Source organism: Limulus polyphemus, unplaced genomic scaffold, assembly GCF_000517525.1.
Source record: "Limulus polyphemus unplaced genomic scaffold, Limulus_polyphemus-2.1.2 Scaffold994, whole genome shotgun sequence".
In the NCBI taxonomy this organism is placed as follows: Eukaryota; Metazoa; Arthropoda; class Merostomata; order Xiphosura; family Limulidae; genus Limulus; species Limulus polyphemus.
The window spans coordinates 265,293-278,367 of record NW_013666604.1 but is presented as its reverse complement, the minus strand read 5'-3'; the positions used below and the strand labels follow the sequence as shown (position 1 = coordinate 278,367).

Here is a 13,075-nt window from a genome sequence, read left to right as displayed (position 1 = left end):
AAGATTCTCTTACCCAGGCCCTGTTTAAATCATTGACCACTTGCTCTTTATACCATTTCTTTCTTAAAATCTATTTCTTATCCTTGCTTTTGGTTATCTCAGTTCTAATTTCATGGATTAGATGCCTCCTGTACTTTATTTTACAGATCTTCCTTGGTTTTATTCCCTGACTGCTCATTCCTACCTAAGACCTGGGAGATTTGAGACCTTTTCTCCCATCAATCTCAGCCATATATGATTGTATTGACCCTGGTCCCTTTTTGTGTCCAGGTTGGGTGGTCAGGTGTTACTTGGTATGTATGACTCCATTTCAGGTTCTCCTCAGTCGTTTATTCTTGCTATGAAACCCCTCTTCTTCCAGGGATCTCTCATTCTCTATGCTCAACCAGATAATGTATTTCTTTCTACATGGAGATGCTTGCAGGTTGTATCATGATTCATCACATTAAATCTGCCACATGACTCACTCTTTGGCCTTGCACTTTCAATGACCATTGGATGAGATCCTCCAGGCTGAAATGTGTACTACACCTAACACCTTTGTCTCCAATTATCTCAACTATCTCATGGTTTCATCTTCCTCTGAATATCACCTCCTTTCGATTGCCACTCTAATACTACTTACCATCTTTAACTGGTAGATGACTCTATTATTTCCTTACATGTTTATACTGTCCTCCAATTCACTTCTTGGATCCTGCCCAGTGGTCCAGTATTGCCTCCTAATGTATACTTACTTTTATAAACCTATGTCAAGTCAGGGGGTAATGGAAAGTGTTAAACCCATCTGCTCTGACTCCTAAAATGCCCACTGTTGGGATGGTGCTACATATATATATTCCACTGTCCATACCAGACTGTACCTTCCATGGACTATCTTGGATAAACCCAACATTGGAGGAGTGTTTGTCCACATACTTGGCTTGCACATGCTAGTTTTTAAAATTTGGATTTGAGGTAACCAACTGCACTTTCTCCAGTAAAAGACCTTTGCATTGGTTATGTCCGATCAGATCCAGCCACTTTTCTGGTGTCTCCCTAACTCTAACCACCCCCTTCCTCCAGTGTTTATGTAGAGCACAGAAGTTCCTTGCCACTGGGTTGACTGACTGACTTGGAGAGTTTCTCATTGTTTATGCAATCCATGCAGAGACAGTCTGAGTAGGTATCACAGTGCAGTGGGAAATAGGGTAAAAATCTTTGTCAGTATAGTGCAGACCATCCCCTATTGTATAAAATTTCAATTTCCTGGTGGTTTAGCCAGCCATATGGGGCAAAGTGTTTTCATCATGAACAGGAAGGGTCTCAGTCCCCATTCCTGTGTGTGAGTAAATTATACACAGAAAAAATACTAAAGCATACATTGCTGTAGCCACACTACACCTCTTGTCTAACTGATCAGTTGTGTGCAAATGCTCAGTTGGTCACACTTTTTTTACACCAATCGCTGTGACACATTTGCTAATTTTGCATTCCTTTCCTACTTTCCATCCAGGTAAAGAGTATACTCTACATGAGATGGATGTGGTCTTCCATGAGTGTTACCTTTTTAGTAAGCTCCTACTGTAGGGTGTCACACTCCATGGACTTTCCCCTTCAGTCTTCTTCTCTGAAGGAAGCTCATCTAGGTTTTTGCAATTGCTCTGGTCCTCCACCACATCAGTGTATGTTTCTAGCTACTGTATGCACAGAGTTAAGGGTATTGTTTTGGAAGTTAATATTTTTCTTACCTGAAAATGTTTTTCTGACAGATACCTCACTTCACACCTTTCCACCCTTCCTCCTAACTATTGGTGCACAATCTTTTTGCCTCATGTAAGAATGAACTTAATTTCGAGTTCAACTGCTTATGGGGACCTACTACACATAAATGTTTCTCCTTTCTGTTGGTGGAGGGCTATTTTCACATTATAATAATATCATGCATTAGCACAATTTACATTACAGCATGGTTAGTTACATGTGCAAAATCTCAAAGGCAGACCCACAATAGCTATTGTGTGCAGAAAAGTAAGTATCTATAAGAAATACATTTTCAGATAAGGAAAATGTTAACATTTCTGTTATTACAAATACTTAGGTTCTTGATACTTTTCTCTACTAATGTAAGCCTATAGACAAATGCAAGAGTTAGGAAACCCTATCATTTGTTTATTTTATAGCTCATTAATATGAAAGCTCTTTCTTCATTGATATCTTCTGTGAATAAACACAATTTTTTATTTTTTTACTAATTGTGCTACTTCTTCTGAACAAGATATTGTATCCTTATTTAGTTGCACTACTGAGTATTGATATTTTCCATCACAAGTCAGTTTAATCCATGAGCTGGGATATTCCTGTTGAAGAACATTATTGGTCAGTTTGCAATATATAATGACTGTTCACTGAATGATGTGACTCTCTTCTCTGTCCATCTGTTATACAGGTGGCAAATCATATAATTTGAGATTAGTGTTTTAACTATGCCTTGCTGCCATATACAGGCAGAGATCATTAATAGAAATTTGGAAATTATAATGTAAAATAATGTAGAAAAAAAAGTAAAGAAAATGAGTACCAGTTTTTTTAAATTTATAAGCTAGTACCAGTAGGTTGATCTTGAGTAAACAGTTGAACATTAAATAACACACTGTTTTAATTTTAAATACTTCATGTTATGTTCTGAAGAGTATGACATTGATATTTATGAAATGTATAGATTAATTATGGAAATGTTTTAAAGTAAACCTTTCTGATTTTAGATTAATAAAAGCATGAAAGATATTCCAACCATGGCAAACTGGTTAGCTGAAGGAAGCAGTCACTCCACTCATGAAACACTTTATGTTGGCTTACCAAAAGATATTATGGAAAATGGTCAAAGCAAGCTAAAGAAGATTTTGTTTCCACATTTTCAAGACCTTTATGATCTAGTACATTATTATGGTAGGAATTTGTATTATACATTTAAAAAAGTAATTTGGCAAATGATATTACACCTGTTTTTTGTTTTCATCTGCCTTGATAAAAAAAACTGTAGAATGAACTTTATGATATCCTGATTGTATAATTAATTCCAAAACATACCACTTTTCACACTAAAGCTATTACTCAACTGCTAGGGTTTCTTTCCTTTGTCCATCTAAGCATTGGTCTAATTTTATTCTCTACTTAACTGCTCATAGTGATATCTGTCTCCTGACACTCTCAATCTATGTCAGTGCATCGTCTTATCTTAGTAATGTATATAAGCACCTTCTTCAGATAATATTGTCACTTTTTCTTGAAAAAGCATTCACTAACGGGTTTCTCTGTAGTATGACTGTTCTTAGCATTACTTATTTGATTTTTGTAAAAAAAAAGCAAAAAAACCTCATTTGGCAAGCCAATATATGGCATGAATTTTCATATTAATCTATCCAGCATGGAGGCAAAAGGCAAATCAGGTCTCCTATCCCACCTATAATATTTGGGGGGGGGGGGTCTGTGGAGCTTATCTGTAGTGAAATGGAAACATACATTTAGTCCAGCACCTTCCTTTACTCTGTCAGATTCTCATGAGGCCAATGTGGATTAGCTGCCTCTGGCTCCTTTTCCTCAGTTGGTCCATTGAGTGTGTCATGTTTTGGGTCTTTCCCCAGTTGTTTTTGAGTCTACACTTTCCTTACTGGTGGTAAGGTCTGAGGCATGTACTTAGTTCTCCCTCCACCCCCTGATATTGCAGTTCATGCAGGGAAGTTTAGTACTCGTTATGTGAAGGGACAGCTATGCCTTGTCCACCATGCTTGTCAGAACAACAAGCTTTCATCTACTACTGCCAGGTGGAAGCATATTTTGATTCTCATAGAATAGACATGCTTCTGGACATCTGGGGTTCCAGAATGGAGCCAGTGGTCAACCTGAATAGATGACAATTTTCTAGGATTTGTCTGACCCTCATTATGGTGCTGCAATATTTATCATTCCTACACTTTTTCAAAAACCTCTCAGCAATCACCACATCAATTTGATGATGAGTTGGGATCATTGTTAGCATTCACCTTGGTTTGATTATCGGATTCTGCATTTTCCCTAGTCTTTTGGCTGGAATGTTATAGGTTTTGTTGAATAGAGATGAGTTGTTGGAAGGAATTCATATACCTGCTGCCACCTTCTATGGGTTACATGAGACTTCTTTCTCCAACCCATGATTTTTGCAGGTGTTCTAGAGTCTTCGGGTTCAAGGGCTGATGTTGGTCAAGGGAGAAGTGGAAAGAGACATTTCAGTTCTTCCTGTGCATCCAGTAATCAATCTTTCTCATATAAATAAGTTCTTAGATCCTCCAAAGTTCCATTGGAGTCATTCCTCACTCTGCAGTTGTTATTTTTGCTAGGATGTGGATTACCAAGTTTGATGTCACTGATACTTATCTAAACAATCTCATAACGAAGTTGTCCCACCACTATCTACATTTGGTGCACAAGGATTAGGTGCTGCATTTCATGGCTCAGCCCTTCAGACTAGCATCAGCTACAAATTTTTCTTCTCATCTCCATTCCCTGGGCCTGTGCACACACCATTACATGGTCGACTGGTTACTGCTGGCACCATCTCGTCAGTTGGTGGAATGTCACAACCAGATTCTGCTTTCTGAAGCAACCAAGGCAGGAATTGTTATCACACCCGAGAAGTCTTTTTGCACTCCAACACAATATATCATCCATCTGGGTGTCTTTTTCTACATGTATTTTAGTCAGGGTTAGCCATCTTCCATCCAATTCTTACTCACGTTTTCTTCTTCAACTTTGCAGATGATTCTCTTTTAGAGATGTGTGCATCACTCAAATTCCTCATTCCTTTGGGATGAGTACACGTGAAATAAATTCAGTGGTCTCTCTGCAACCAATGGAACATGAACAGCATTCCACTAATTTCTCCAGTCCCCTTATTCAGGATCAAAATCCTCGATCTCCAGTGGTGGTTAGATCAGAACAATACTACAATCGGTGTTCCTCTGCCACTACCTCATCCAGTGATCCATAGCAGTAAGGATTTCCAGGGCCTATGGGCTGACAACGAGGCTTCCCTCCACATCAGTGCTTTAGAACTTCTTGCTGTTCAAAGGGTGATTTCTCAATGTCTGGAATTACTGAGAGTAAAGTGATCATGCTTCACTGTGACAATACTATGGTGGTGTCTTACATTTCCCGTCAAGGGGGCACTTGGTCCAGGTCTCTCTATTTTCAAACCTTGGATCTTCTATATTGGGCTCACTCCCACAGTATCGTCCTACTAGCTTGCCATGTTCCAAAGGTAATGAATTTGGGGGTGGATTAATTGTCTCGACCAAACAAGATTCTCCCGACAGAATGGATGCTTTATTGAATGATTTTCCATTTGATTTACTCTCAGTTCAGGATACCAATGATCAATGTATATGCCACTCATTGGAACACTCAATTACTAGCATTTTGGTCCTTGGTACCTCACCCTTAGGCATTGGCAATATATCCATTCAGTCAGAACTGGTCTAGATTGCAACTATATGCCTACCTATCAATTTATCTGTTATCCAGAGTCCTAATGAGGATTCATTCAACCCTTGACACATTCTGTTGGTAGCACTGGATTTGTTGGCTCAACCCAAGTTTCTGCTTCTGCTGTATCTTCAGGAGTGCCCACCTCTGCCACTTCCTCTTTTGCCATTTCTGTCGAGGCAGCCATGATCCAACATCTTCCACACACCAATCCTGGAGCTCATGCTTCACGTGTGGAGGTTATGCGATCCTTCAGTGGCATCTGGGTTTAACTTCTAAGGTTGTTATGTACCTGTCTCAACCTTTGCATCACTCCACAATGGACATTTATCTACAGAAATGGCACACATATCTGCAATGATGTATTGTGAGGAGGTTGAGCCTCCTTCATCCATATATGCCAACCTTAGCTCAGATTTTGACAAGGATTTTGCATCTTCCACAATCACCCTATATAATGTGGCCTTATTGGCTACCCTTAGATACTCAAAGAGATAGAAATTCTCTGAGTTCCCAGTGCTTTCCAGCCTTCTCAAGTCATTTCTGGTTTATTGTCTCAAACGACTGTTTCAGTTACCTAACTAAAATATGAAAGTGGTGTTACATGTTCTTTCTCAAGATCCATTTGAGCCCTTAGCCTCATATACCGGGTATCACCTTTCCCTTAAGGTTTATTTTTTTGTTGTTGATGTTGCTGGTTGGAATTGTTTGCTCTGTAGAGGCACAGGATGCTTTATCATTTTACCTACGTCCTTCTATACCCAGATGGGTCCTTCTTACCTAAAACACTGTCAGCCAGGGAAGGGGATTAATCTTTTTCACTGATTCATCTAACAACTATTTCTCCCCTCTATGACAAATTGGATCCTGATCATTTGTTATGATGAGATATTAGGTTGTCCACACCAAAGTTTTTAGAAGTGCTAGACAATGGCTTTTTGTTCCTTCAATTTCCTCGGATTCATCCCTGGTTACCTTGATGGGGTGGGTTTGATAATTGATCCATATTGCTTATTCTGGACTCTCTTTGGAGGTGAGGAGACTTCTGTGAGTCACATCTCATCAGATTCATCCCATTTCTATGTCCTTAGTGGCCTGGTTGAATTGCCCACTGGAAGACATGGAGCGAGCTGGTGTGTGGACCCCCCCCCCCCAATACTTTTGTCTCACATTAATTGCATGATTTGGCAGTATCTTCCTCTGAGGGTTTTTGACTACCCCCTGTAACTATATTAACTACATCTGCTAGATTATACAGAGGGGTGAGTAGTTTCATTACTAATCTCATCTCCTCTTTCTTTTCAAGTGTCCCTTACCTTTTTTTCACAGGATCCCACTCTTTGGTGAGTGTTGCCCAGTCAGATGTACTTTTATCAAACCAACCTGTGTGGGAGCCTACTCATAATATCAGTTCAGGTTTGATGCTCAGCTATCTGGTTGGGTTGTTCTTTTTTATCCATATCAGTTCAGTACGTTGTTCATGGAAGAGAATCTATTGTCTCCTTGTAATTCCGATTGCAGAGTGGTCCCATCCTGGGTTTTGGATTGTGCACAGTTTGTTCCATGTTTTTCCCATAATTCCAGGGGCAAGTGGAATTTACCTTGCCCACATGGTTGGGGAGTGAGAATGAGTGTTCATAATTCCAGACTGGATGAGTTCTGTTTCCTCTGGTTAAGTATGGCATACAGGATTCTATCATTTCAAGTTTAGGGTGTTGCCTTTTGGACTTCTTCAAGTTGAGGAGAGGGTTTATCCACTTTAGTGTTGCTTATCTTCTCAACATGGTTCTGGTGGCTCAGAATGTGGTCCAAATGCTCTAGCTACCAACATGGGATTTAGAGACTATGTCCCTATAATTCCGATGCCAAGCAGTGAGACCTCAGCTACCTGGTTGGGGATCATGATCTATGTAGACACATTCTGTATGGATAATGCCATCACCAACCCCTCCACCTTGTCAACTGGGATTCTAGCTGTAGTGTGATTTGAGGTAAGTATGTTTTGGAAGTTAACATTTTATTAAATGAAAAATGTATTTCCAATAATACTTACCCTTGTTCTCACTCACCCACCCTTCCTTCACACTAAGAGCTGGGGGTTAGATACTGCAAATTTGGTCAGTCTTGAAAAAGTGACAATATTATATGAAGGAGGTGCTTATATACAGTACCAAGATAGAGGGCACATTGAAAAAGTTGGAGAGTGTCATGAGAGAAATATTGCCAAGGGCAATTAAGTGAGGAATAAAAGACTGGAGCAAGAGAGAAAAAAATCAGATCAATGCTTAAATGGGCAAAGGGAAGAAATCCTAGCAGTCAAGTAGTAGCTGTAGTGTTAGTAGAGGTAAGTATTTTTGGAAATATATTTTTGATTTAAGAAAATGCTAACATAAAAAATATCCAAAAACTCTGCATTTTTAAATGGTAGTCCCTACTTTATTTCTGTGGAACATATATATATTTTTGATTTCTACACATTACTGTAATGCACATACATAGTTTCTTAATACACTTTTCATATGTAATTGTAATATCCCTTCCACAGCTTTTTTAATACAACTTTCTAGTCACTTTTAGGCACTGTACTTGCACAGACTTTTAGTACACTTTTTAGTAATCTTTGATGTTTTATTCTAATGGTTATACACAGTTTCATAATGCAAATTACTAGTCACCTTTTGCGCATTATTCTAATGTCCATACACTGCCTCATAATGTATACGACTGGTCATTTTGATAAAAAGTTTAGAAGAAACAAGCTTCACAGTCCAGATATATATAAAATATTTTTATTTTATTTTAACTAATGTTTCACCTTTGCAGCTTCCTCGGGGTTTACATTTTTGTAATGTTCTTGCACAGCTTCATAATGTAAATTATTTATCATCTTTTATATATTTTTCTAACATCCATGCACAGCCATATAATATAAATTACTAGTCACATTTTAAACATTTTTATAATAAATATTCTGATATTGTTTGATGATGTTACTGCAAGAGTTGATGAAGGAAGTACTGTGGATTTGGTTTACCTTGATTTTCAGAAAGCATTTGATAAGGTACCTCACAAAAGACTTGTTACAAAAATTAAATCTGTGGGTGTTGGGAAAATGTTATTAAATTGGATAGAAAATTGGCTGGAGAGTAGAAAGCAGAGAATAGTAATAAATGGAGTTAGATCTGATTGTATGACATTTACAGGTGGATTGCCTCAGGGCTCTGTGCTGAGTCCTCTGCTGTTTGTGATTTATATCAATGATACTGATTTTGGAACGACTAAAATAATATTGAAGTTTGCAGATTACATTAAGATGTTTGGGGTGGCTAACTATCAAAGATGCTGTAGATGATGTTTAACTATCCAAAATGTAAGGTGATTTGTGTAGGTTTTCACAATTCAAATTATTGTTATAATTTAAATAGGAATACATTACATACTGTGGTTGAAGAAAAGATCTTGATGTTGTGATTGAAAAATCACTTAAGTCATCTAAACAGTGTATTCCAGCGTATAGGATTTTGGGTAGCACCTATAGAAATATTGAATACAAGACCAGGGATTCAAATTCAGTGATGAGGAACCCACTTTGAGACTAATAATGGCTGGAGACAGCTTGAATGGGTAATGAAGAAAAACTTTAATATAAGTTTAACATAACAGCAAATGTACAACATTTCGACAAGGTTTTGTCATCACCTGATTATTAAGGGTATTGATAATAAAGATCCATTAAACGTTTTTATGTTTACCAGTGAAAGCAATAGGACAAAGGGTCATAAATTCAAATTTTGGCAGCGTAGTATTCCTCTGTAGTTTATACAGTATTACTTTTTAAACAGGGTGGTTGGTTTTTGTAATGAGCTGCCTTCAAGGGTGGTGGAGGCAGAAAATTTAACTGAGTTTAAGAAAAGATTGGATGAATACATGAGTAGTAAAGGGTGGTTATATTTGGGAGCTGTGAGGGACATCCTTGATGGGCTAATAAGTTCCTTTTTGTCCCTTTAGAATTTTAAGAATTTATAATTCCCACATGCAGCTTAATAATACAGAGTCCTAGTTACCTTTTACGTGTTCTTCTAATTTCCCTTCACAGCATATCATTACAAAGCACTAGTCACTTTTTACACAACCTTTTAATGTTCATGCACAGCCTCATAATACAGTTTTGTCATATTTCACATTCTTTTGATGTTGTTTCTAAGGTATTGTTGTTAAGAGCAAAACTACACAATGTATTCTACTCGCGATGAGTATCAAAACCTGATTTTTAGCATTGTAAGCTTGTAGATTTATATATATGTTAAGCCAATAAATCAAGGTGATCTCTACAATACAAATATAATAATACATAATTAAAAATAGTAAAAAAGATATATTAAACACCTACTTAATGTATAAATAAAAGCAACATTAAAGGAAAAATGTTTACTTTTCTACGATACACATAAACAGTAGTTGTTTGCTTTCTATATTGTTACAAATGTGATTTTTTTTGAATAAATTAATATCTGTATAAATAACACTTAACACTTTAGGCTGTCTTCCTAATAACTTTTTGTGACCATTAGTTTAATTTCCCTCTCTAGGTTCCAAGTATGAATTTCTTGTGAATGGGGATGCTAAAAAGCAAGTTAACAAATTTATAAGAGAAGACCATAACTTTCAGGAAATATATGAGGTGAGGTTACACTACAATGATAACTAGTCTGTATTGCAGATTTTTTAAAACTTGTGAATGGTTACTCTTAGCTTTTTGTAGTAAATATCTGAACTATTCACTGAGATGGACATTATCAACTTACTCTCCTTAGGATATCTGTACTAGATGTCTGAATGATGTACTGAAATGGATGTTATCAACTTCAAGATACTTGTAATAGACATTTGAATGATTTCAAATTATCTTCTTCAGGATATTCATGAAAGTTATTTACATGTTTGATGAGATGGATATTATTAGATTATTCCCCTTTATGATATCTTTATGATATATCTAAATGATATATTGAAATGGATGTTATTAACTTATTCCAATATGATACCTTAGCTCCATTTATATAACAGCTTTTCTTGCTCAGTGCTGCCATCTATGTGCACAAATGTTTCACTTATCACTAGCCTTGATACTCCCACCTACCCTGCTTCTTTTTTGACTAATCTTGAAGAGAAGATTGGGTTCTACAGAATAGAGGGAGCCAAGAGGGTGTGTTGCACTCCTATTAGTGGAGAGTTGTTGCATGCTTATTTGCATGTTACAGCACAGCTGTACCATGTCAAACATGTAGGGTAGGTGAGAGTTTCAAGGCTACTGGCAAGTATTTGGTTATGTGTTAGGATGGAGTTTAGTCCTCTACATTTTCTTCAGGTTCTCTTCATGGACATTTACTTAAGTTTTTTTATGATACATTAAGGAATGTTAAGAGGCTTCTTGTTTTGAGAGTTAACAATTCATTTTAGTTTCTTTTTGTGAATCTCTTTAATGGATGCATGTGTTGTTTGTTGTGTTGTGTATCTTCTAACATAGTTCATTAATGCTGTTTTGTATCATGTTTTATTTATATGGTGATGTTTGAGACTATTTTGGAGCATGGTGTTATTAAGTTTTTGGGTTAATCTTTGATATTGTTTATTGGTAATTTAGTCTTAAATCTTCTGGTTATGTTGTTTAAGTTCATGGATGAAGGTTACGTATCTTGTTTAACATACAGTTAAGTGTTTTCTAAATCCCTAAGATCATTTCAAATTACCCCAACAGTGTAAAGAGAAGTGCCTAATTTACAAATATACATAATAAAATAATAGGATATGAATCATGCTTTAAACAATTAATAATAAAAGAAACTACCTAACTGTTAATAACATACTCATTTAACCCTAGAATGCTAGCATTAGATTTTTAATCATTAACAATAAGTAGTATGGGGTTATAGTGACCCCACAATGATGTTCTAGGCGTAATGAAGTGTAGTGAATAATGTACCAGACTTTCATCAAGGACACTAACAACATAGAAATAGTCTTACTCAGGACTTCCATTGAGACAGCAACATAGACTAAAACTATTTAAGAATTATAATTTAGTTATAAAAAAAATTACTAATTAGTAATTAGTTTTAGACACTTTTATAAGACACTATCTATGACAACCATAACTGGGTTGGTTTGGCTGAGCTGTGATTAACTCAGTTTTATATCTCAAACTGAAATTTTATTATGTAATAATATGTCTACTATTTGGGGAAATTTTTTCATGACTATTATAAGAAATACTGACCATAAGTCATAGAAAGTGCTTATTTCTAAAATATATAATATTTTGATTGTTTTATTCACTTTTTATCGAATCTTACCTGATCCTGCAAAGCTAAATTATTTACAATTTTACGCAAATAATATTTCATTTGAGGGGGGGTGGCGGGATAAGAAGAATATGATGATCTTCTTAGACTTTCACAGTGAATGGTTAAGTGTATTAAGCATACATTTCTATCCAAAACAAGTGTAAATATTGTTGTCTATCTGTCTGTAGATGATTAACTTTAGTTCCAAGAACTTAAATTATGTTAAAAGTTGAGTTTTCTTGATTGTATAATTAGTCTGTTCAACATTAGACAGGCAGAGATGGAAAAATAATAATGAAACTATTTTAAGTTAAGAATAGTGCTACTAATAACCATGAATACATTGAAGATCCATACTGTTGTAACATACTACCACTAAGAGACCTTGAAATGACTTATTGCTGCTTATAAAGAATGAACATGGAAAACTTAATTATCAATAATGGCTTGTACCTTTTAGAAATTCTTACTGTTGTTTAATTCTGAGCATCAACACAACACTTAGAAGCATTTCTTATTGTATAATCTGTCAGGTTTCCATTGAAGTTCTATCAGCTAGAAACCATTAATGAAATATGATTACTGGATCATACATTCTAACCTTTATTGATATGCTTTTATTTCAATCCTAATCATCCAGAACTAATGTAATAATCTTTATTTAGAGTTTACTCCTATATTTTAAATCCAAATATTCAGTGGTGGGATTCAGCCGGTTCGCACCGGTTCGTGCGAACCTGTTATTAGAATTTAATGACCTCCACAAACTGGTTGTTAACAATCGTATGTATAGGCCTAATAATAACGTTACAACTTACAAGTACGCGTGTTTACAACGCAACTTTACTAGCAGGCTAGGCGGACTAGGTCTACTAGATCTCTGATGAATCATTTGCCAGCAGGTAAGTGTTTTTTTATACAGATTCTTATGATCTTATCTAAATTATTATTATTAGATCTAACTTAGTTATATCATCTACTATAGGCCAAGCGTTTTAGGCCTACGTGTGAGTGCAAATCTGTGCTGAATTATTAGCCAGCGGGTGAACGCTTTTTCTACAGATTCTTATCTAAATAATTACGTTAATCTATTATTATTATACCTAAAGTTAGATCATCTATATACATAGCTCTAGGCCCCTAGATCTATATAATTAATATACCTATGTACAAACTTTTATAAGTTATATTTTCTATCATGATTGTTACTTAAATATACAGCAAAATATAAA

The 13,075-nt window shown here is 36.0% G+C and overlaps 1 protein-coding gene across 1 annotated transcript in view; it reads left to right on the top strand.

Annotated features, from left to right (window-relative positions):
• Nucleotides 1–13,075, top strand: part of LOC106461591 (dynein heavy chain 7, axonemal-like) — a 239,815-nt gene that overhangs the window by 2,573 nt on the left and 224,167 nt on the right. Inside the window, exons 2-3 of the mRNA XM_022388600.1 lie at nucleotides 2,745–2,928; nucleotides 10,089–10,180. Coding sequence (XP_022244308.1) covers nucleotides 2,745–2,928; nucleotides 10,089–10,180 — 276 coding nt within the window. The remainder of the gene's footprint in view (nucleotides 1–2,744; nucleotides 2,929–10,088; nucleotides 10,181–13,075) is intronic.